Source organism: Pleurodeles waltl, chromosome 6, assembly GCF_031143425.1.
Source record: "Pleurodeles waltl isolate 20211129_DDA chromosome 6, aPleWal1.hap1.20221129, whole genome shotgun sequence".
Classification (NCBI taxonomy): domain Eukaryota; kingdom Metazoa; phylum Chordata; class Amphibia; order Caudata; family Salamandridae; genus Pleurodeles; species Pleurodeles waltl.
The window spans coordinates 497272146-497297994 of record NC_090445.1 but is presented as its reverse complement, the minus strand read 5'-3'; the positions used below and the strand labels follow the sequence as shown (position 1 = coordinate 497297994).

At 44.3% G+C, this 25849-nt stretch overlaps 1 protein-coding gene across 1 annotated transcript in view; it reads right to left on the bottom strand.

Moving 5' to 3' along the window:
- DDX20 (DEAD-box helicase 20) overlaps window positions 1-25849 on the bottom strand; it is a 181766-nt gene that overhangs the window by 62140 nt on the left and 93777 nt on the right. The window contains exon 7 of the mRNA XM_069238660.1: window positions 20024-20082. Within this exon, the coding sequence (XP_069094761.1) occupies window positions 20024-20082 (59 nt within the window). The remainder of the gene's footprint in view (window positions 1-20023; window positions 20083-25849) is intronic.

Here is a 25849-nt window from a genome sequence, read left to right as displayed (position 1 = left end):
AGTGTCTCTGTTCCTGATAGCTGGAAGATGGTGATTTTAGCACCGCAAGCCTTTCGTTGATGTCATCTGCAGGAAGAAAGACACTTTCTTCTGAAGCATTTTTTCCCATTTTTCCCCCACAAAAACAAAATCTATCTATAATGTGGCTAATTTCTCTGTGAATCAACAAACCCTGCGTACCGTTAGAATTCCCAGGATGTTGGTAAAAAGGACTCACATCTAGCATGGATAGCTTTTGTGGACAACAAGCGTGAACTACCCCAAATAGCCAAAAAAAGGCTAAGGGTGTGGGCTTATATAAAAAAAAATGTATATGGCTGTCAAAGAATTTAACATACAATTATGTTTATTTGTGTTCTGTATTTAGCCAAACTAACAGGCCTGGGTGTCACGTGCTACACCTCTAGCCAGAAGTGGCATTTAAGTCAAAAACCCTTTGCATTTTGGGGTTTTTGAGCCCATTCACACACTGTTAAATGCGAAACTGCAAGGCATAAATTACAATGGACTGGGTCTACAATACAAGAGCTGGCTGGCTGAAGGTGTTTCGCAAGAAATGGGTCCACCTGAAAGCTAGAAATATATTCCACAATTATGTACAGCTATCCCTTTTAAAAAACACACTTAGATCCAATTGCCAATACGTCATTGGCAATCTGGTATCCCTAATGAACAAGTTAGTTACTTTTGATAATACTCTTTGTGGTAGAGACTATCTAGACACAGATTTCCCATCTTCTTAATATTCCCCAAGCGTCAGACTGGATCAAGAAACTTTTCAGCAGTACCTGGAAGGTGGTGCTGTGTGGCTCCTCATGGACACCATTCCGCTCCAGAAATTACATGTGAAGCATCACTGCCGTGAACTGACATCCGTTGCTTTAGGGATGGTCAACACACCCAGACAGAGCCCCAAAAGCAAATTAGTGCGACCAGTGTGCAGGTTTCTAGACTTGGGATCTTACTTAAGGATAAAGTTCACCAAAGAACGGGGAGGATGGAAGAGTAAGTGAGGAATCTGCAGCTAGGTAGTCTCTACCAGAAAGAGCATTATGAAGGGTAACTTGCTTTTCTGTTAAAGACTTCTAGCCACAAATTCCTCACCTTTTAAATAGACACCAAAGAAGAATGTATTAGGAGATGGGTCTGTGAGTGGACTTAAACCAGAAAGCAGGACTTAGTGGGCAAAATACCCCTGGCGGTGAAATAGACTGTCCAGACACTAATGCACTGTAAACATATGGAGTGACACCCACATATCAGCCCAGCAAATGTCCAGAACAGAGACTCTGCATATCAACATAGCGGTAGTAGATTTGGCCCTGGTACAGTGAGCACTCAGTCTTTCTGGAGGCTGCATTCTAGCCAAAGTGTAGCAGACCTTAATGCAGAGCACCATCCAGCTGGAGATGGTTCTCTTCTGCCGTGCTTTGCATTTTTTCACACTAGAAATGTGGATCATACTGTAGGAAAGTACCATCTTGCCTGGCATGTTACCTCCATTTTTTACCTGCATGTCTGTTGTTTTTGCCTGTGTCACTGGGATCCTGCTATCCAGGACCCCAGTGCTCATAGTTTGTGGCCTATATGTGTTCCTTGTGTGGTGCCTAACTATCACTGAGGCTCTGCTAACCAGAACCTCAGTGTTTATGCTCTCTCTGCTTTTAAAATTGTCACTGCAGGCTAGTGACAATTTTCACCAAATCTAATTGGCACACTGGAACGCCCTTATAATTCCCTAGTATGTGGTACCTAGGTACCCAGGGTATTGGGGTTCCAGGAGATCCCTATGGGCTGCAGCATTTCTTTTGCCACCCATAGGGAGCTCGGACAATTCTTACACAGGACTGCCACTGCAGCCTGAGTGAAATAACGTCCACGTTATTTCACAGCCATTTTACACTGCACTTAAGTAACTTATAAGTCACTAAGTGTGAGGGCACCCTGACACTAGCCAAGGTGCCCCCACATTGTTCAGGGCAATTTCCCCAGACTTTGTGAGCGCGGGGACACCATTACACGCGTGCACTACATATATGTAGCTTCATAATGGTAACTCCGAATATGGCCATGCAATATGTCTAAGATCATGGAATTGTCCTCCCATGCCAAATCTGGTATTGGGGTGCCAATTCCATGCATTCCCAGGGCTCCAGCATTGACACTTGGAACTGCCATATTAGCTCTCTGGTGTTTTCTCTGCAGCTATCGCTGCTGCCAACCCTCAGACAGGTTTCTGCCCTCCTGGGGTCTGGGCAGCCCAGTCCCAGGAAGGCAGAACAAAGGACTTCCTCGAAGAGAGGATGCTACACCCTCTCTCTTTGGAAATAGGTGTTAAGGGCTGGGGAGGAGTAGCCTCCCCCAGCCTCTGGAAAGGCTTTGAAGGGCACAGATGGTGCCCTCCTTGCATAAGCCAGTCTACACCGGTTCAGGGATCCCCTTCCCCCTGGTCTGGCATGAAACTGAACAAAGGAAAGGGGAGTGACCACTCCCCTGTCCATCACCACCCCAGGGATGGTGCCCAGAGCTCCTCCAGTGTGCCCCAGACCTCTGCCATCTTGAATGCAGAGGCGTGAGGGCACAGTGGAGGCCTCTGAGTGGCCAGTGCCAGCAGGTGACGTCACTCCTGATAGGTGCTTACCTGGTTAGGTAGCCAATCCGCCTCTGAGGGCTATTTAGGGTCTCTCCTGTGGGTTTCTCGTCAGGTAAAGAATGCAAGAGCTCACCAGAGTTCCTGTGCATCTCCCTCTTCGACTTCTGCCAAGGATCAACATCTGTCCAAATTTGGTGGAGGTAAGTCCTTGCCTCCCCACGCCAGACAGTAATCCTGTGTACTGCGTGATCTGCAGCTGCTAGGGCTTCTGTGCACTTTTGCAAGGATTCCTTCGTGCAAGGCAGAGCCCAGGTCCCCAGCACCCCGTCCTGCATTGCTCAACTCGCTGAGTTGACCACCAGCTTTGTGGGACCCTCTTTTGTTGTGTAGAGACGACTGCCGTACTCAGATTTCTTGAACGCCTGTTCAAGTGCTTCTGCGAGTGCTGCCTGCTTCTGCGTGGGCTCTCTGTGTTGCTGAGCGCCCCCTCTCTCTCCTCCTCCAAGGGGGCAACCTCCTGGCCCTTCCTGGGCCTGGGCAGCACCCATTATTTTCAACCGCGACTCTTGCAGCTAGCAAGGCTTGTTTGCGATCTTTCTCCAAAGAAACAACTCTGCATCCTCCAGCATGCTGTGGGACATCTTCTAACCAAAGGAGAAGTTCCTGGCACCTTCTGTTGTTGCAGAATCTTCGGCTTCTTCCACCTGGAGCCAGCCCTTTTGCACCTTCATCCGGGATTTAGTGGGCTCCTGCCCCCCCCACCCCTCTGGACACTTGCGTGATTCTTGGACGTGGTCCCCTTCCTTTGCAGGTCCTCAGGTCCTCAGGTCCAGGAATCCGTCTTCAGTGCTTTGCAGTCAATTGTTGCCTTTGCAGAATCCCCTATCTCGATTTTACTGTCTTTCTGGGGTAGTAGGGTAACTTTACTCCTACTTTTCAGGGTCTTGGGGTGGGGTATCTTGGACACCCTTAGTGTTTTCTTACACTCCCAGCGACCCTCTACACACACTACACTAGGCCTGGGGTCCATTCGTGGTTCGCATTCCACTTTTGGAGTATACGGTTTGTGTTGCCCCTAAGCCTATTGTGTCCTATTGCATCCTATTGTATTCTACAGTGTTTTCACTACTTTTCTAACTGTTTACTTACCTGATTTTGGTTGGGTGTATATTTTGTGTATTTTACTTACCACTGAAGAGAGTATATCCTCAGATACTTTTGGCATATTGTCACTAAAATAAAGTACCTTTATTTTTAGTAACTCGTGAGTATTGTGTTTCTTATGATATAGTGCTATATGATATAAGTGGTATAGTAGGAGCTTTGCTTGTCTCCTAGTTCAGCCTAAGCTGCTCTGCTATAGCTACCTCTATCAGCCTAAGCCGCTAGAACACTACTAATAAGGGATAACTGGACCTGGCACAAGGTTTAAGTACCATCAGGTACCCACTATAAGCCAGGCCAGCCTCCTACACATCCACTCAGTGTTCTTTCGTATGATCTATGTAAAAGCACAGAGCTCACTTAGAATCCAAACAATGGAGAATCTCGGTCTCCTTGCAGGGGTGAGGCGGACCATAGAAAGCCAGCAAGGTGATGCTCTGAACAACATGTAACAGAGTCACAAGTTGGGGCAAGAAAGAATGTCTATATAAAATCAGACTGTCTGCGAAGAAGATGGCATATGGGAGATTGACTTAGAGAGCTTGAAGCTCACTCACACGCAGATCTCATGTTATGGCATTGAGAAACCCTGCCTTGAGGGTGAGAGCTGCAAGGAGCAACTGGGAAGTGGCTCGAAGGTAGTGCACATCAGACAGTTAATGACGAAGATACGGTGTGACTATAGTATGACAAAGTGAGAGGGAGGAAACAAATGTTGCATGTATTTTCAAAAGTGCATAACACCTAGAGACTTAAACGATGAGGGATGACCCGGCAACCATATAACAACCCAGAGCAAAGCTTTGCCAGGCTAGCATCAAAACAAATAACAAAATATCAGATAATTGTGCCTGAATGGGATCTATCTGCTGAGCCCTGCACCAAGCCACAAATATGTCTCAACGTCAAGATGACTTCAACCACAGCCGGAGGAAAGTCGAAGGTAGTCAGCTGTCACCGCTCAATCTCCAAGCATGAAGGTGGAGATTGTGAAGGCCTGGTTGCAGAACCCTGCTCTGTATATTAGACAGCAGATCCTCCCAGAGAGGCAGCCTGATCAGAGAACAGATGTTGAATCCCAGGAGTTCTGGATACCATACACTCCGTGAACAACCTGGAGTGACTAGGATGTCTTCAGCCAGGTTGGTCCTGTTCTTCTTCAGAACTAGGGGCACACAGCGAAAAGGCACAAGTTCAGAGTTCCACTCGATGCGGAATGCATTTCTGAGGAAGAGAGGAACTGTAAACTACAACGCGCAGAGATGCTGACATTGTGCATTTTCAGCGGTGGAGAATAGATCAAGACAAAGTTCTTCCCATTCACGGAACAGACCTTGCGCCACCTCGGAGTGTAACTGTCCCTTGTGATCCACAGGTTTTTCACCATCAGGAAAATTCCTTGTTGGTCCAGTCATGATTGATTGATTACACAATTTATAAAGCACATGGCTACACATCAGGTTTTTCAGCGCTAGCTAAGGTTACAGTAATCGTCAACCAGACCTCCAAGAGCTATATACTGAAATTTTCAAACAGCCAGGTTCTCAGCAGTTTGCAGAATTCCAAAAGGTAGTTATACATCTTTCAAAAGTAATGGGAGGTTATTCCAGAGTTTGGGTCCCAAAACACAGAAGGAACGACTGCCTCGACGAACCCTCTGAGTTCTAGGGGCAAAAACCAGATAAGTCATGTCCTGAGGTGCAGGGTATCTGTCCAAAGTGTTTGTGACCCCACCCTGGTCTGCTTGTTGCAGCACAATGTGAGAGTGGTGTTGTCCATTGGTTGCCAATGCCTGCTCCACCAAGCTTTCAGGGGAGGGGTGCTGAAATAGAAATGCTGAGTCACCCAGGGCAGGGCAAGGCAGTGACGTTGCGCAATCTGGTGAATAAACGGCAGGCCAGAGCAAAGTTTGGCACATGCCCCCAACAAAGTATCTGTAAGTGACTTACTAAAAGGGGCTCCCTGCGTTTCAATCCCAGTTAAAGGATCTCAGTAAGAACACTGGTCTTGATCTCCAAGGTGGGAGCCTGGAGGTGAAGGACTTTGGCTGCCCTAAGCATTACCATAGCGTAAGAAGTACTCTCAGTGGCAGGGCCAGGGGGTGAGAGAAGCCCTGACTTAGGTGAGGTATCAAGGCCACTAGCCTCCTGTAAGTGGTCATACCAAATGTGCTCATGATAAGGTTGGCCAGTCTCATCACCCGCATCATATTCATTGTCTGAATCCATGCCCCACAGGGAATGGAGGGTGTCCGTTCATCATTGTGGATCAGATAAAGTGGAGGAAGTGGGGCCTCTATGGTGGTCAAGGATGGCTTCAGTCTAGGATGGACTGGCGCTGATTCAGCATCAAAGAGGACAATCGGAGCCTCATCTTCCGGTGTTGATAGAGTTGGCATAAGTGTCGAAGTATCAGGAACCAATGCAGACCGTAGTGCTAGGGGAGGAGTAAGTACTGGAGCCAGAGGCAGCCCCTTCAGGGTGCAGAGGATCCATCAGGTGCTGAGGGTGAACTTGTCAGCTGTAGTTCAGATGAAGAACCTCTCAGCTCCCTGGGGCCTGCAGGAACACAAGAGGAGTCAGTAAGGATCCAAAGATTCAGAGCATGACCTTGTAGTACTCTTACCTATTTAGAAGTGATGGATGGCCCTGTAAAGACAGGTTGTGCTGGAACACGGTGCAGCTCCAAAGACTTTAGGAGCAAGATCGAGAACTATGGGGTTGCTCCTGTGCCTTCTCAGGAAGCGTAAATGGTGGGAAGGGGCAGAGGCCCACTTAGAATTCTTAATTTTCTTCAACTTATCCGAAGATTTTGATCGAAACGAACATCAACCTCTAGAACTACTCCTGTTACTTCTAGACCTTGAATGGCACCAGGACAGAACTTTCGACTTGCACTGGTCTCACTGCAGAATCTTCCGGTATTTGGTGAGGTGGAATTTCACCTCATGGTCTCATAGACTTCGAGTTCATTGACATGAAGTCATTGCAGGCCTTAGAGTTGTGACTCGGCCCAAGGCACCACAGGCATATCTGATGAGGATCTTCATACATTTGCTTGTGAAAGACCTTAAAGGGTTTAAAACCTGTTGTTTTGAGGAGGTCACATATCTCTTGCATACCGAAAAATAATTTTCAATGTGCACTGTAAGGTTTCATAGGGACTTGAGGTTATTCTAGAAGCATATCTGGTAGCATGGTAAGAAAGGAACTGACATCAGCCCTGGGAGTGGCACTTATATAGACTCCACATATCATTTTCGGAGTGGGGCGGAGTCAGTGTGGAGTTGCACAGCACCACCTTCCTGCGCCTAGGGGACTGCTGAAAAGATTCCAGAAAGTGGCTACAGAGAGACCCTTTACCAGAAATGGGAGAGAAGGCTTTGACAGTTATTTGATGCCCCACTCATATGACACCTAATCTTGGGCAGGAAATGACAAAAGTAATTACTGATGGCCCATTACAGAGAAGCCCTGGGCCACTCTGTTTGCTTTCACTTGCATCACAGCATTCATTTCTGAATTAAGACTGTCTTTGTTCCCCAAGGGCATACTAAATGCTCCTCTAAGCTTGAGCTTAGTACACCCTTGGAATAAATTCACGCGCCACTCCTGAGGGAGCCTGCTCCATGCTTTGAGGCGCTCTCAAGGATCAGAGGATGCTTTCCTGGGAAAATCTCAAACTTTACAACAATAGTATAAGCTGAAGCATCGGAGGGTAGTAACTTGACCGCATCCATCAACACATTTTGGGGCCTGCAGCCTGCCTGGGTCACAAGACAGGGTGTAGTTGGCAGTTGGGCTTTGTGTAGTCTTCCTAACCAGCCACACACAATGGGAGCTTCGGTGTGACTGAAAGGGCCATCACTGGCATGTTGGGAGAGAGGAGCTGGACCCCAGCCTCACTTAAACCTGAATAGGCTGTGTCCTGTCGCCACACAAAGGGCCAACGACCCTGCATTGTCACTTCAGACAGTTGGAGCCAGGGCAGTGGGGGCAGCGCCTCTAGAAGTTTCTCCCACGTTGAAGGCATAATTGTGTATAAAAGAAGGACCTCACACACCACCACTTCAGTACACTTCTGGACATGTGAATACTCTGCCAGGAAAAAGGACTGCTGTGTTGCTAAAATGAGCATTACTGCTGGACGACTGCTACTCTGAAGGAGCTGCTACCTTGCTGTACTGACCTGCTACCCTCTTGCCGAGGGGAAAAAGAATTGAACCTGCAACTTCATTTTTAATCCAGGTCCCCAGAGTGACTCAAAGAGTTTGTTTGCTGGCCTCCTGATCTGAGCCTCAGTCTTCTTCATAGCTCCTGGACCCGTCTTCAGCGAGTTCTTGACCTCCAAAAAGGCACCTCTCAGCTCCTAGGCCCTAGGTGTGGCTCTCAACCTCTTAAATTCAAGGTTTCAAGCTCTTCGAGATGGCAAATGGGCCCATTCACACAAGAACCATAGCACTTACACAGAAAATCAGCATGAGCTGCCACAAGGTCATCTCTTCGCACAGTAAGCATCGATCGCCTGTGTGTGTAGACAATGCATAGAACAAGCCTGCCCGTCTGCAACGCCCAGCCTGCTCCTAACCAACCACAGACAGCAAAGCTCTCCTTGCTCCCATTGATGAGCTTTCACGCAAACTGGACTCTTGGCACACAACTTGAGAAGGTAAACCTTTAACGGGTCTAATCTGAGACTGTTTTTGACCTGCGCTACATTGCGAGCGGCTTGAACTTTTGACTCTGACCCAGTCCACCGTGACCAGATATCCCCGGTTAGCACTTTATGCTTTTAAGAGCTATTTTTCAGTTTATTATTTAAAAATTTATAACTTCAATTTGATACTTTATAAATTGCCTCCAAGTTAATCCTGACTGCTCTGTGCCACGCTACCAGGGGGTGAGCACCAGTTAATTTGGAGTTTGCTTGTGCCTTACCCTGACTAGGATTGGTGGTTGTTGCTTGACCAGGGCTCACACCCCAGTCAACCAGTAACCCAATTTCTAGCACAAGGTCATGGATAAAAAAAACAACAGTATGGTATTTATGGACTCCAGATGTGTACTTAGGCAAACTTAAATAAATACACTTGGGCCTTTTCTTGGATGCCCTTGCCCTGCCACCACCGTCCCCAGTGCAAATTCTAGGTATTGAGTTGGCATTCAGTCCTCCTTGATATTCGCAGTAGAAGTATTTGCTCGTTGGACAGTGTGATCTCTTCTCTTTCCTGGGGTGAAAGAAGTCCACCTCCAAGATCCCAGTCTGCTGGCACGCTGGCTAGTCTGCACTGAGCCCCATTGAAATAGTCTGGATTGTGGATGAGGCTGCGCACTCCAGCTCAGTTCTTGAAGATCAGGACAGCCTGGCTTTCCTTGGTGGTTGATGAACATCCAATAGCCTTGAGCCTGATACGCTTCACAAACCTGTACTTATTTTTTGGGACATTGGTTAGCAGTTTGTTAGGAAGTTGTACATACTGAGGGTCACGGTTGTTCTAAAAAAGCAGGATAACCTTTAAATGCAACCTTGCCCCTTCCTTTAGACAGCTGCATGCAAGGTAGATGGACCGTTGACTTTTATCCTGCATTTTATAGCAGTTAGAGATCAAGGTCAATAGCTTGACAGTGGACATCAGCAGTACTGAGATATTCAATAATTCATACTTTAAAAGTGTTTTATATTGGTCGAAATATTTATTCCTTTGGCGTCTAGCAGTCCCAGTTGGCCTACTGCTGGTTAACACACTGGTGAAACTTCAGAGTCTGCTATTTTTGGAACCATTGATCACAGACGAACCATTGATCATAGACGAACTGTCTAAGGAACAGTGGGGGTGTATGCAACCTTTCTGGAAAGGTTCACTAGTTTTTAAGCAAGGATATTGTGGGATTACTAAAAAGGAATCATAAACCTCAGGACTTACAGGGGCTCTCTATTGTTGTACGCTCTACGCTTCTTAAATTTTACAAATTCTGTGTATTTTCAGACATCTTCAAAGCCCATCATGGAGATCTCAATACCCAAGCATGAAACCCAGAGCGCTGGAGTCAAATAGGGAGACTGTGGATCTGTATAATAACTCCTTTGGTTCTTCCACTCCCAAGTAGGTTATTTATAGTTTAACAATGGGAGACAGCCACCAGAAATTGGCAGAAGTCCAATCCACCCCATTAAGAGTATACAGAAATATAAATACTCTAGATATACATTTGTAAGCACTTAAATAGAGTGGATGGGACTTCTGCCAAATTTTGGCAAATATCTTCCATCTACCAAACGCAAAATCATAATCGACGTTCTTTTGGTTGACGCAGGATAGCAAGCTCTCCAGACAGAGTAACTCTAGAGTTTATCACCAGACCACTGCATCAGCTCTATAACCATCACTTTCCTTTACTCAGGAAGCATCTGCAGTTACAACCATGTAAGGTACAAGGGTTAGCCATCCTTGGAATCTTCACTTGGGGCCTCAAATTGTGGATGCGTCTGTCACTGTAGTGACACAAGCAGCCTTCTTGGGAAGGACTCTGTTCCATTCCTCAGTGACTGACAAGGAGTTTTGCAATAAGAATTTGTATATGCACTGTCCCATAATACTGCTGCCCTATTCTATGAATGATATATACTGACACACAGATGCTGTGGCACCTAGTTCCATACTTGGAGAAGTTATTCATGATTTACAAAACAACGGTTTTGCTAATGTACTCATTTTTGTACTTCTGGATGTTGTAATAATGTGTATTGCAAAAGCACATATTTGCTCCCTGGGATATCTTGGCACCGAATAAAAGATGTTTATTGTCATCCAACGTAATATCAATCATTTTATCAACCTCAGAAAGATGAACAGTTGTTTGAAGCTGTTGAGATTCAAATGCATATTTCTGTACACACACACACACACACACACACACTGCTGCACAAACACAGGTGTGCACACATATACACACAACCATGTGCTCACATGCACATGTGCACGGACACTTATTTACACACTCTGCACACAACATGTATTCACAAAAAACACACATTTACCCCAACTCAGTGGGACTAATTTTATTGACTTTAAGAACCTGAAAGGCTGGGTAAAGCTGCTGAGATTCAAACACATTTCTACACACACACACACCAGTTCACAAACACACAGTCATATACACAATATCATGTCCACACACACACACACCCATGAGTACTGTAATGCACACACTCACAAATTCAAGTGCATACTCACCTGCCCACATACACAAGCTTTCATGTGTGCACACTCACATATGCACCCACATGCTCATGTGCATACACAGGCTCACAAGCACACAAAAAATTGTGTACACACACTCATAGGCCCACACTCATGCACATTCACACATGCATACACACACACACACACACACACACAGTTCTATTCACACACATGCAAAAAACATTAAAAACATATTTTGTTTTCTGTAGAATACAGACTTTTTCTGTGGTAGAAGAAGAGCAGCCCCCACCATCATCCCCAGGCACCACCAGGCAGGCCCTGCACCCCACTGCTTGAAAGCAGCAGGGTACATGGGGATGCTGGAGACCAGACTGAATGTTGGACCAGGTGGATCCAGGAAGAACAGAGCAGGATGACTCACGAATAACTCCTTAGATCGGACTCAAACAAAAGTCTGGCTGTTTTATTATGTCTGAGGAAAGCTATTTTGCTGAGAGGTAGAGGAAACACTATCAGACACAAATGTTTTGTCTGTAACTCCAATCATTGTTCACTGAGGAGAATTATGAGAGGGGTCAATGTGACAGCACTGATTTCAGACCACACCTGTGCCATGAGCCCTTTGACAGCGTCCTACTCTGTGTCAGTTAAGTCACCCTGTATGTAACAGGAAACCAACTGGAGCTTGTTACTCCTTCACCCACCAATCACCGAGATATATATTGTAGCCCTTGTATTTCCCTCTGGGAATAGTAAGTTGCCACCACCAGCAGACATATGGTGAACACTCTGAAACCTTTTTTGCTGCATACCTATATCGCAATCAATTGGCTATTTTAGCCACCTGCAACATTTCCTTCATTTATGGTATACTGGGATTAGAAGAAGTGTATTTTTTATAACGATCTTTGCAAGGAAGTTCCTGTAGACACTGGTGCTAAGCAAATACTTCTTGGTGCTCAGGTTTTGCCATGACCTCAGTCTCCTCCCACAACCGTGATATGATCAGTGAACAGTAAAGCTGATCGGTTCTTGGACAAGCAGGCATCTCTGGGGATATGGTCTCTTACTTTGTCTAGAAAGGATAAGTCTCTGTGGTAAAAGTGCATGGTGCAACATATTTGTGGATTCCTTCCAGGGGATAAGCGGATGATGTTGGTATGCTGGAGTGGCATACGTCACCATCTTGGAAGTCTGTGTAGAATGTGCCTTCATATGAAAAGTTAAAATTTTGTGTTGTGGTTCAGTAGAAGCGCGAGTTTCCATATCAAATTCAATGCATTCCAAGTCGGGATCTACCACTTCTCCAAAGAGGATTTCAATACGAAATGGCATGGCAAACTGGCTTGGACAATCTGCATTATTTTCTTTTTAATTCTCTATAGATGAACTAGGACTTCAGGATTAGAGGAAACGGGTTTCAGCTGTGCATCTTGCATTTAGAGGCATCTTGCATCCTGTGTGGAATATTATGGAAAGCACCACTTCAAGAGTACAAATGTACCTAGGATGTTGAAGACTTAGGGCCTGATTTAGAAGTTGATGAAGGGGAATACTCCGTCACAAACGTGACAGAGAATCCGTCCGCTGTATTATGATCCCATTGTATCCTATGGGGATCGTAATACGGCGGATGGGATATCCGTTGAGTATTCCCTCCGCGACTTCAAAATCAGGCCCTGAGTCGTGGCAAATTGGTGACATTTGTACCAACTAAAACTGGTAGCACAGATAGGAACAGGCTCCATCTGCAGTAAGTGTCTCCACCAATATACAGGGGTCCTCTGTCCAGTCCTCAAGTTGAGCACCATACAATTCGTTGTCTTCTGTGTGACATTTTATAACACAACCTCACCAGGAGGAGACTGCCTTGCAGAAAAGGAATTGAGATAATAAGACCAGTAAGCTTGATACTTGTACCTGGATCATATACTTCAATACGTATCACCATTACATGACCCTGCAACATGAAGCTATACTGCATAAAGCTCATACTGCTCGTCTTTTGTACCATGTTTATGAAACTTATTTTATTCCCCTTCTTTATACAGGGACGTATCAGTAAACATTAAAAGTCACTTCATTGCCTTTTTTGCACATAATTTTATTTTATGCCGACATCGAGCGTACTTAGCGTTACAGGCACAAACAAGCATTGGCATAGCCAATGTATGTCACTACTTTGGCATTCACATTTTTGTGCACCTGAAAATCTGCAATTTGGACTTTTCCGTTGCATACCGTAGGCAGTTATTTGAAGTCACTCAAGTTAGGACATTAGTACTTTCTGTAGCAGGCAGCACAATTGTGGCCGTTACCACGGCTCCAAACATTCAACTTGCCCCTTTTTCACAAAACTAACACTCTAGAGCAGGTGTAAGATATACACTCTGCAGAGGTGGATGTAGATTAAGTATAGTAGGTATAGCAGGAAGATAGGAAGGAATAGTAGGGTAGGTAGTATACTGGGTATAGTAGGTGGGAATGTACATTATGGTAGGTGAAACAGTGTAGACATTGTAGCTCTAAATAGGTATTTTTGGTAGGTATGTTAGGTATGCTATGTAGGTATGATATGTTAGTTATGGTAGGTATGGAAGGTTAAGCAAAGTAGTTAAGTCTGTTAGGCAGGTACGGTAGATATATATTGCATGATGGTCTGGTATGATAGGTAGGTTAGGTTTGGCAAGTTGGTGTGGTAAGGTAGGCATGTAGGTAGCTTAATCATGGTAGCTTTACTGCGGTAGGCTAGAATAGGTATGGTATGGTCTCAATTTAAAAAAAAATAGCTATTAGATTAAAAAAAAAAAAAAAAAAAAAACTTTTCCTGAACAGGCTGCATTACCGGAGTAAAGTTGTGCCCACAAAGAAAAAGTTACTTATCTTTGGTAATGCTCTTTTTGATGGTTGCTTTATCTAGCCACACATTCTTCACCATGGAATATTTCCCCGGTGCCAGACTCAATCCGGACATTTTTCACAGCATTTCTCCTGTGCACTGTTAACTGTGCTACCTACAACATGTGTGTGTCTTGAGTTGTACATATTTGGCGAATAATCTTCAGTGAACGTCTTTGTGAGAGTCTCACACTATAAGAATTGGTATTTTATGTGAGGTTATGTTGGGCTTCTTAAAACAACTTAAGGGATTTGGGATGGGATATTTAATAATGAATTAGTGATACATGAGGGGTTTTAGTGTGAGAGTAATTGATGTTTTTTTTACATATTTTTCATTTTTATATTTTGTGTTGATCTTGCATTTTATATGTTGAGAACATTATAAAATTCTTGTCATGGGTGCTGACCGATTAGCTCTCCGGTCGTTGTATATACGTGTAGATTACACTACCAGGTAGAAATCAAATGGAGCCCATACATTTCGAGGCCTACTAGTGGGTCTCATAATTAGCCAGTACTCAATCAAGTGTTCCTGTCAGTGTGTCACATCCGTTATTCAGTCTTCATCTTTGGGTAAGGCCACCCTCCCCCAGTGTTGAGCGTTTCGCCATAAGGATCAACACTAACAAGCCTTCGCATCCCAAGAGGTTCATCTGTCACATAATCTAACAAAGCCACAGTGGGGTGGCAGGCATTTCAGTGCTAGTTGTTTCTTTGATTTTCATGTAGACATTTTCCAAGTAGTGCCTGTTTTGAGGATATCTAAACACCAAGTGGAGAAAGTCATCCTGGCCCTCCCCACATTTAGTACATTTCGTATCGCTGGTAAGCCTCATTTTATAAAATTGGAGGGGTGCGCAGTATAATCTATACAAGTATTTAATAGGGATGAGACAGTCTGTACTTTGAGATAATGCACAAGTTTGGGTGCAGTCATAATGCCATTGTTGATCAGTTATGTCTACAGCGAAGTCTTGTTGCCAATTGCTCAGAGTCTGGACTTGGTAATTGGGTCTGCAGCCTGCATAGTAGAGGAGGGTCATCTGATGAAGTTTCTTTGGTGAGGGTGCAGTTAATAGGATGTCAAGCGCAGGGAGCCTAGTAAGTTTCTGATGGAAGAACAGGTGTGCTTCCCAGCACACACTGCACAATGGGTAATATAGAAAGTTATCCAAAGATGAGCATTCTGTGGCAGCCCTCAGAGAGTCCATGTCAAAGAAAGTTGCATTTGGGAAGAGGTGAAGTACAGTAGTGAACTGTAAGTGGCATATCCACTAGCATGCTATATCCATGAGTGTGGGGGACAAGACCAGATTCTGTGCTGGGAACAGGGTCAAGACTGATTTGCATATGGCTGGGTCCTAACTGGAATGGCATGGGCAGCAAAAAAACGATGGATTTAGGCCCAGATCACTGTACTGGGGGTGAATGTTTGACAATGTTCAGCATTCCGTCCATCACTTGTTGTTTTTGCTTTGTGGCCCTAAGTGGGAAGGGTATGCCCAGACGTGGGTCCTGTGCTTCCCATGCCACTGGATTCAAGCTAGCCTGGCTGATGAGGGGTGAAACCCCGAAACCGGTCCCAGGATGCTTGTTTCCAGTCCAGGGAAGACCTGGCCTAGCAGTTCGGGCTGGACTGTTCCCATGGGGAACAGGGTCAAGACTGATTTGCATATGGATGGGTCCTAACTGGAATGGCATGGGCAGCAAAAAAAACGATGGATTTAGGCCCAGATCACTGTACTGGGGGTGAATGTTTGACAATGTTCAGCATTCCGTCCATCACTTGTTGTTTTTGCTTTGTAGCAATGCAGGTGAATACAGGACTGGCAGGCATGCCTATCTGCAAAGCCCCGGCACAGATTATACAGCCCGGTGTCAGTACTGTCAGTGCCGCCTTCTGGGCCAGTCAGGGCCATGCATATTATCATATTTAGTTGGCAGGGGGCAAGGCTATTCCATTCAATGGTTACCTGAGGGACAAAGGGTACAGGGTGTAGCCACTGGTGCACGTATTGTGCTTGTACACAGTTGTGGTAGAAGTCCATATCAAGGGCAAACATGCCTACCTGCTCGAATGGGCAGGTTGATACTTCTCATGACAGTCGCAGCTGCCCACCACCCCAAAGGTGATTAATGAAGACCCCAGCCAAACAAGGAAAGCCACTTCTAGGGGAATTTGATGTTAAATTCAAGAGTGGCAAGGGCTAAAGGGAAGATGAATGATTTGATCCCATTAGCGGTGAACCCAGTGAGCCACCTGAATAGAATTAATTTGTGCAGGATGGGTGGTAGTTTAATGTCCGGCTCCTTCACGTACACTGTCACATCATCAGCGTACATGAACACTATGAGTCCCCGCAATGTGAAGTGGAGCCCACGGGCAGAGTGGTACTGACGGAGACAAGCTACCAGGGGCTCCATATTGATTGCAAAAAGTATTGGGGACAGCAGCCAGCTGTGTGCTGATTGGGAAGGCAGGTGAGACCACACCATTTACCTTGAGAAGTACAGTTGGTTTGTAGTGGTTCAACCCATCGGAAAAGCCCACCACTGAGGCTTATTTGTTTTAGAAGCTAGAAGCGGTAGGGCCACTCGAGTGAGTCAAAGGCTTTGGTCACGCTGAGAAAGATAGAAAGGGTTTGCAGATCAGGTGCCAGGGAGTGCATCACGGCAAACAAGGCCTGGCCAAACAATGCCGGAAAGGAGTTTCAGCTGTTTGTCTGCGATGAGGCGTGCTAGAATTTTATAGTCAACATTGTTCATTACAGTGGTCAGCATGAGTTGCACAAAGTGGCTCATTTGTCTGGCTTGAGTATGGTCACTATGAGCACCTCATGTATTGAGGGCTGCAATTCTCCAATGTGCCGGGCCTCCTCGAACGCAGCCTTCAGATGCAGGGCCAGAATTTCAATGTATTCTTTATAAAATCGGACTATCAGGCCAGCTGGGTCAGAAGACTTTCCTCTAGGCATGCTGTGGATTGCCTCTACAATATCCTCCCCTTTGAAGGGTATGTACAAGTACTGTCTATTGGCGTAACCCATCCACAGCAACTGGATGGAATGTAGGTATTCTTCCAGAGAATTACAAGTGAGAGAGATGTGAAGTATATATTGTTTGCAATACCATACCATAACCTTTATGCTGTCGCTGGTAGAGTGGCATTGGTTCTTGCTATCCAGCATCTCAGTAAGGTATAAGGTGGTCTCTGTGGATCTAAGCAGCGAGGCCAAGATTTTGCCAGTTGTTTCCCTCCCCATAGCTCCTGGAGGTAGCCTCCTTGTGCAAATAATGTTTCCCTTTGAGCTTTCTCCTGTTAGAGCATGAACAACTGTTCGTTACAGAGTTTCCGTAACCAATTTGGTATCTTTTCAGGGGCCACTTCACAGAACAAGGTGGCAGGAGCACAGCAAGGTATCCACCAGAAAATCGTTAGCAAAGGTGAGTGACTTGTTCTCCTTATGGGTACTTCTATTCACAGATTACTCAGATTTCAATAGATACCAAAGCAGTACCTCCCCAAGGTGGCGAGTCTGTGGGGTGGACTCGGCCAAAAATGTCTGGCAGAGCCGAGAGGGCAAAGATTCCTTCCGGCAAGACCTGGTTAAGGGAGTAATGCTTCTTGAACATATACATGCACATGTGGCATTCTGACAAATATAACATGCACTCCTCACACCAGTACAGTGGCAGCTAGATGCCTTAGCCCTGGTAGAAGGGGTCTCACCCATTCCGGGAGCTGCTTCTTAGCCAATGTGTAGCAGATCTGAATACAGAGGACCACACACCTACACAAGGTCCTCTTCTACAGAGACTTTCCTTTCACTGCTTTAGAGATCCTCACAAAATGTCGATCATCTACTTGATGATCCTTTCTTCGATCAATTTAAAAGAAAAAAGGCCTTTGACCGCCAACCGACAGAGCACCTCCCCCCACCTCCCCCTCTTTGGAGATTTGAGCAGTAGCAAATGATGGTAGAGTGATGGATTGGCAGATGTGGAAGGGAATCAGAACTTTTTGGCAGGAGGGCCACCCAACACCAAGGCACCAATGTGTTGGGGAAAAAGGTGCTGTAGGACGGTTGCATTGAAAGTTCTGTTGTTGACTCATGAGACAAGCAGACGTAATTGCAATAAGGAAGACAGTCTTCAAAGTTAGCAGATGCAGTTTCGTCATCAGGATCAACACTGCAACAAGCCTTCGCTTGCCTTCAAAGGAATGAGATGTACAGAATCAATAATTATACAACGGAATCATGTACAAGGATGCATAATATCATGTAATAAATTATGTGAATCATCCTAAATGTGGTAAAAATGTTAAAAACAAATACATTAATACAAATGTATTGGTAGCAAGAGTTTGGCTTCTGGTCAGACCGTTTGAGTGGTTTACAAGCCATATGGGAAGAAATTCAGGTTGAGTGGGATTTTGTACGTTTATTTGTTGGTTTGGGATCTGACAAAGGCGTTGGCGCCAAGTCATTGTCCGGAGGCATCAGCACTGCTGTTGTTTGTGGGAGGTGCGGGAGTGGAGGGAGGCTGGAGCCAGCATGGATCAAGGGGCCGGTGTGGAAGTCTGTACCAGAGTCGGAACAGGCCTGGTAGCAGGTTTTAAGTGAGCAGACAGCATCAGGGGAGGGTAACCTGATAGGAGGTCTTTGTGGTTCCTTGGGGCCCAAAGGTGCATCACAGGGAGCCCCAATCCCACTGAATAGCTGTAGCATGTCCTCTTCAAAGTCCTCAATGTGCAGCAAGGTTGACAATGGCCAGGGAAACTCTTAGTGTGTTGGGATCAGCTGAAGAAACAGATCAGTGACCAGAGACCTCAATGGAGTATGACTTGTACCTTGATGCTCTCACATCTTTCCTTTGGAGTCGGAGTGGCAAGATGGACTACCGCCCCACTTTGCTTCTTTTTTTCTTTTTCTTTTTTTTCATAGGCATGTGAACTTGGACTTACTGGAAGACTGAGTGGGGAGTGGAATGTTTGGAATTCGGGCCTGCAACGTGGAGCAGTACCCAGGAGAAGCAGCCAGGTGCACTATCACATGGCTTAGAGATGTGTCCGAGCCCAGACACCAAAGACTCACTGTGGGGATCCATGACAAACATCTGCTTCGTGCATTCACGGCATGGTCTGAATACTGCCACTTTTGGTGGAGAAATCAGTCTCTGGCATACTGATTGAAGTTTGGAAGTCTTCGGAATACTGACAAATTTGGGAAAGAGCTTCAGATCCATGTTAAAGGGCATAGAAAGAAAGGGACTGACATCAATGTTCAGGGGTCGTGCTTTTATATGAGTCTGTACTCTCACTTATGGGGAAGTGTGGAGCCAGTGAGGAGATGCTCAGCGCCACCTGACAGCGCACAGGAACTCTGCTATGAAAACATTCCTGATCCACTCTAGCACCTGGGGAATTTTCTAAGGTGAAGAATCTGTGGTGGTTTTGCATTGTAAGTGGTGAACTTAAAAGGTGCAAACTGTAACATATTTCACAGTAAATTCTTTTAACGAAAGGCCAGAATTAATTGTTGCATCTTTAGGAAAGCCTGCTTACACATCTTTTTTTGTAAATGAAAACACTGTAAGTTCAACAACATGGTGTCATGACAGCAAAGTAAAACAAATGAATGCTCCAAGGCGTTTAGCACTGTGCCTTTTTCATGCATGGCTTAGGCATCCAAACAGTAAAGCCATAAATTAGCAATAAAAATAATGTGCCAGCAAAGTAGATACACCAAACAGCACACACTGTGGGCTCATTTTCAAGCTATGTTGCATCTCCAGTTAAACAAAATAACTACTTGAGGCCATCACCAAATTCTAATGGGAACTCAAATGACCATCCTTAACTTACAAATGGGACAATAGAACTTTCCTCAATTGACAGGTAACTAATTCAAGCAACAAGCCATGAAAAACACACGAAAGCCGCTGGCTTTTGAAAGTTGCCCGAAAGACCATTCTCTCTTTATACTTCGTGCTGTTCAAAGACGAGAGCTCTCACAATAGACAACTATAACTGTAGCAAGACTTTAACAACATAAATAGTACAGCATTTTCATACATACAGAATTTGAATGCAAAACATTTTTTTTCAAACAAGACTTGTGAAAAATGAAACTATCAAAATGCCTTGAAAATATCCTTACCAGATATACACACAGCAGGAAATCCTTTCGAGGTGAGGATATCAGCAAGATGCTGAGCTCTGAAAGGAGGAAATAAAATTGAAAGAAGAACATTTTTAAAGGCGGCCACATTTTACCCCAGGATGACAGGTTGTATGCCATGAAGCGTTGTGCTGCAACAGTGTGGACAGAAACCTCTACAAATATTACCTGGTTTCACAAGTGATACAACCCAAGCAGTATTTATTGCTCTAGTCAAAGCCCTTGTCACTTGCGTCTGGATTAACAGAAGGCACAAAAGTCACATATGATCCGAGATTAATTTTAATACTTCCTGTTCTAAATGTCTGCAGTTGTAGCCTTAGGAACACATCAAAATACTTGTTTAATATGGATGATAAAGAGGTCCAAAGTAAAACAGTGTTGTGGGGGCATCAATATATCCAGAAACTAATAAAACACATCCTCTTGACGTCAGTTTTATCTTCAACACTATGTGGCAGAAAAGCAATGTACAGCAATACAAAATACAGAAACTGATAATTAGGGACTGCTAAGGTTCATGTTATCTGTCCATTTTTCATGCACTCACTATACACAAGGCAGGCATGAAAGGATATGTGTCCCCTAGCGAACATTTCTGGTTATGTTCCCATTTGACTTGGAGCAAAAATAACTTAGTGGATTGAGTAGACACTGTAAAGACAAAGTCCTAAGATAGCACATTCAAAGTAGATGACATATTCTCTTCTGGTGTCAAGTATACCAGAATACAAAATATTGTGGTAAATAAACAAGGAGACTGGGTTTTGTTGCTGTGCTCCATTGCCCTATCGCCTACCACAATTGGGACTTAGAAGAGGACAGAAAAACCCAGCTGCTCTGCTATGCTGGTAAGACTGGAGCTGTACTGACCTGAAAAGACCCATTACTCATAGAAATAGCAAGTTTCAACAGGCTGGAGCCTACGTGGATACTTATTTGATTGTCAAGACTGTATTTAGCAGACCTGCCAACCCACACACAAAAAAAAAAAAAAAAAACAGTGAGGAGAGGGGCTTCGGAGGAGTGGGGCCTAGTACCTACAGCAATCTGAGAAGCACTGGGGTGTTTTCACTCTCCTTACTGCAATATCTTACGATTCATCGTCCTAATTTGCCTCAGAAATTGCCTGGAACAATCTTCAGTTTTTCCTCAACTCAAAAAACCTTAACTAACAAATCTGTTCAAATTACTAATGACCAGCCCCTTTTTCGTTTTCGTTTCCCTGCCAAATTCTTGAAAAAGCAAACCAGAGCCGTCTTTTATCGATGACAATAACCTTCTCCGATGGTTGCTGTCTGGTTTTTGTTCCAGCCATGGTAAGGCACTGTGCATCTTACCATCTCTTCAATTTTGGACAAAACAGGGTCTGTTACACGAATCCCACTTGGCCTCTCCCCAGATTTCTATATGGTCACACATATATCCTTATTTCACTTCTCTTCACTAGTGGGATCTGCAAGAAAGGATGGCAGACCTCTTTTCTTGCAGATCATAATGAAACTGTTCATCTTTCTCTGTTCTAATAGGCCAGTCTCTTATCAAAGGCCTGTTTTTCCCAAATACACACACATATGTGTGTATATATATATATATATATATATATATATATATATATTACACACACACACACACACATATTTCTGATTAGTTCTTTTGTGTGTGATCTTAAGCTGTCAAAGTACAGTCAAGACAGGTTTTGTCCCTGTATGCAAGCATAACAACGATAAGACCTTCTGTACTTCCCCCTCCATTTGGTCTTCCTTATGCTGGCAGTCAGTGCATGGGGCCATACCTGTCAAAGTCACTAAAGTCCTTCTCTACTCAGGTTGGTCCGCTACCTTAGAATGCTCTGAAAGTTTATTCCTTTGCCTTCCATTGCCTCTAGAAAGACTATAGTTTAAACTCATTATTTCTCACTTGGACTTCAAGAATTCTCTTTATTTGGGCATCTCTGCCTACCTGAGTAATGGACTTCAAGTGGTCCACAATGTAGCCATGTGCCTCATTGTAAAACTTCTTCCCAACCTGTGGCACATCCTTTTCCAAACACTTTAAGAAACTACACCAGCTCCCAAACACAAGGCACTCTATTTTCAAGTCCCTTTTTGTTTGGCATCATGCCACAAATACTTACCTTAGAAAGAAATTCCATAGGTACTGTCCCAGTCGGCTGCAGCCCATCATATTGAGCAGGGGGTGGTGGGGCACGCCCCCTCATCTTTCCAGCATGACAAGCACACTTTATTTTCAGGCCAGGCAGCCAGGAGCAAGACATGGGTTAAATAAGCAGGCTCCTGGCTGCATGAGCTGAAATTTGCCAGGCTGAAGAAGTCACAGTTCTTGTGGGCATGACCTCTTTAGCCTGGCAAAGCACCATGAGGCCTTGTGACAAGCATCACTAGTTGCCTCAGACTTGAGCGTTTCACTTCTAAGCCCTCGAAGTCTCACTGACCCTATCCCACTCTGTGATGAGTGAGGAAGGGCAGCAGTCCCAGCCCCACTAGGATCTCTGAGGTTGAGCACTGTGCGTGCAAGTAAGTACAATTTTATTTTTAATGTTTGGTGGTGTGTGTGGTGTGTGGTGTGTGGGTGTGTGGGTGTGTGGGTGTGTGGGTGCGTGGGTGTGTATGAATATTTGGGAGTAAATGTTGTGAATGGATGTGTGTGCACACATGAGTGTGTGAAAGTTTATATGTGTGTTTGTGCCCGACCACAACACTCCCTGCTAAAAGTACAGGCCGCCACTGGTCCCTGTTGCCACATTCATTCTGCCTTAGTTTTCCTGCTCTCTCTCCCAAAGTCAGGAGAGCTTGGGCTATTGACCGCATGTTTGCCTTTTTGGCTGCTAGGCTCTGGAACTTCCTCTCCTTCTTTGTATAAGCAAAATCCAGCACCATTTTACTTTTCAGAAACACTTGAAAAACTTGCATTTCAAGTCTTCTTAAGTCTCACCCCCGCCCTTCTCGTTAGGTAGCAGTGCATTCTATAAATCCAATTAATTCATACTTGAAAGACCTATTTTGGCGCCTGGTTCCATTCATTGTGTCAGTAATCCCATTTGTTGGAGAAGTGACTTTGAAGACAGTGCAAAATAAAATAATACATTTTTGATTCCCTGCTGCATTGTGCACTCGCAACCCATAATCCACCAATATTTAACATTTTTAACCATCACGTAAACTACAGATTCTGTGAATCATGAATTACTATCCGGATTGCATTTTTTGGACACTCATATTCGATTTGAAAAAATAAGTCTATGATAAGCTTCAGTTGAGCTCTGGCACTTTGCATTAAAAAAAAGCTCTGAAGTGGCCCTGGCAGATTTGCTTCTATTTGGGATGGGCTTCTCATGGTGACGGTCTACATTTGCTCTGTTTCATTACTGACTGGAGTGATGGATGGGTTCTGAAGGTTTACTTTTACTTACGCAATACAAGTCCTCCCCTATGTTGATGTCGGACAATTTGAACATAATTTCTCGTTTTATTTAGACTACTTCTGCCGGATTCCACTTAATGCACTGAGTAACATGTTCATGAAAAGTCGCATATATAATATGTAGAGATCCTGGGAACCTAAAAGACTGCAAATGCCACGAGCTATTACCCAAAGCAAAGATACTCATTTATCTATCTCAGAAAGGAAGAATAACCTATCCTAGATTCGAACAATTGACGAAGAGGTTCTGCAGCAAATCCATTAAGCAAATCCATTAAGTCAAGCAACCATTTTGTCATTGTCTATTTCTTTACTGATATACATAATGCAGAGTGTCATTCCAACAAAATACCACGTTGTGGGAATGCCCCTGGCCAGACAATGCAGTCACTTTTACTGTTTTTTGCAAAACAACAAAGTACACAAAATTGGAAAAACATATTTGCTTAAAAAACAGATGCAAAACACACCAGCCTGTGTGTACTAAAATTTGAAAAAACATTAATCTGTCAAGCTTGGTTTTATGTAAAGAGGGACACTAGCATTCAATTCATTCTTATTTCCAGAAAAAAAACACTGTTTCATCAAGTTACAAATTACATATAAAATAGTTTTGTTTGGTGCAGTGAATATACAAAACAGATATCGCTTATTCATAACCCAACATGTACATTTTCTGGGTGTTGACAAAATTAACAGTAAACATAGGGCTCAACATTCACAATGTTTTATCAGACATCACTAGACATAAATCGCAGTCATCCTGGAACCCTTTATTTGCATCATTGAGGGATTAAGCTTCAAATAAATAAAGCAACATACTTGGAATAAAACAAAGCGTTCTAGAACACATCACAGTGTATATGTGAACCAAGGAAACTACAATAAAACAGAATTAAACGATAAAACAAATCACAGTATAGATGTACATCTATGTTTTGAGGTTTCAATAGTTTTAACATTTAGTAAGAGTTTGCGTTGCAATATATGTGTAGTGAATTCTCAATTAAGCGGATGCCCAATAGTAATGATTTCTAGCGTCTTTTAAATTAATTCTATGTTGGAAGTTCTTGTTTATATTTATATGTAACTGGGTACCAAAAGTGGACAGACATATTGTAAATTCATGGTGCGACTTTAAGACTAACCAAATTGCGATAATCTCAAATGTTTGTATTTTCTGCTCACTTGCTGAAAAATACCCTACGTTATAGTTTGATCTGAAATCCTTTGACAATCACTTACGGCCAGGGGCCGAACGAAGCAGTCAATAGAAGATTATGGCATCCTCCATAAATTTCACACAAACTATATTTAAAACCTATTTGAAAGCCTGGCTCGCCTGCACCAAGCCAACCAGATGTACACAGCTAGTGCAAACTGGAAGAAAGGGTGTAACTTTTTACAAAGACAGAAGGCACATCTAGGACTGTGGTGGCAAGTCAAAGAGATTCTGCTTCAGCTCCTGGCACTGAATAGACAGAAATTGTAAGTCTCCTCGCTACCCACTACAAGTTCTGTGGATGCAACACAAGGATTTGTGGTCATTCCACCAGCTAAGAAAAAGAGCATGCACAGTATTGAAAATGTCACTTACCCAGTGTACATCTGTTCGTGGCATCAGTCGCAGTAGATTCGCATGTTCTGCAATAGCTCGCCATCTGGTGTTGGGCCGGAGTGTTACAAGTTGTTTTTCTTCGAAGAAGTCTTTCGAGTCACGGGACCGAGTGACTCCTCCTTTTGTCTCCATTGCGCATGGGCGTCGACTCCATCTTCGATTGTTTTTCCCCGCAGAGGGTGAGGTAGGAGTTGAATTGTAGTAATAGTGCCCATGCAATGGAGTGACTAAGTATGCACCTATTTAAGGTTGAGATGATACATATATAAATAATTGAAGGTAACTTCCAAACTGCTACAGGCACCCGGGGAGGCGGGTGGGCACATGCGAATCTACTGCGACTGATGCCACGAACAGATGTACACTGGGTAAGTGACATTTTCAGTTCGATGGCATCTGTCGCTGTAGATACGCATGTTCTGCATAGACTAGTAAGCAGTTATTTCCCCAAAAGCGGTGGATTAGCCTGTAGGAGTGGAAGTAGTTTGAAATAATGTCCTTAATACGGCTTGACCTACTGTGGCTTGTTGTGCGGATAACACGTCTACACAGTAGTGCTTGGTGAATGTGTGAGGCGTAGACCATGTGGCTGCCTTACATATTTCTTGCATTGGGATGTTTCCTAGAAAGGCCATGGTAGCACCTTTCTTTCTGGTTGAGTGTGCCCTTGGTGTAATGGGCAGCTGTCGTTTAGCTTTAAGGTAGCAGAATTGGATGCATTTAACTATCCATCTGGCTATACC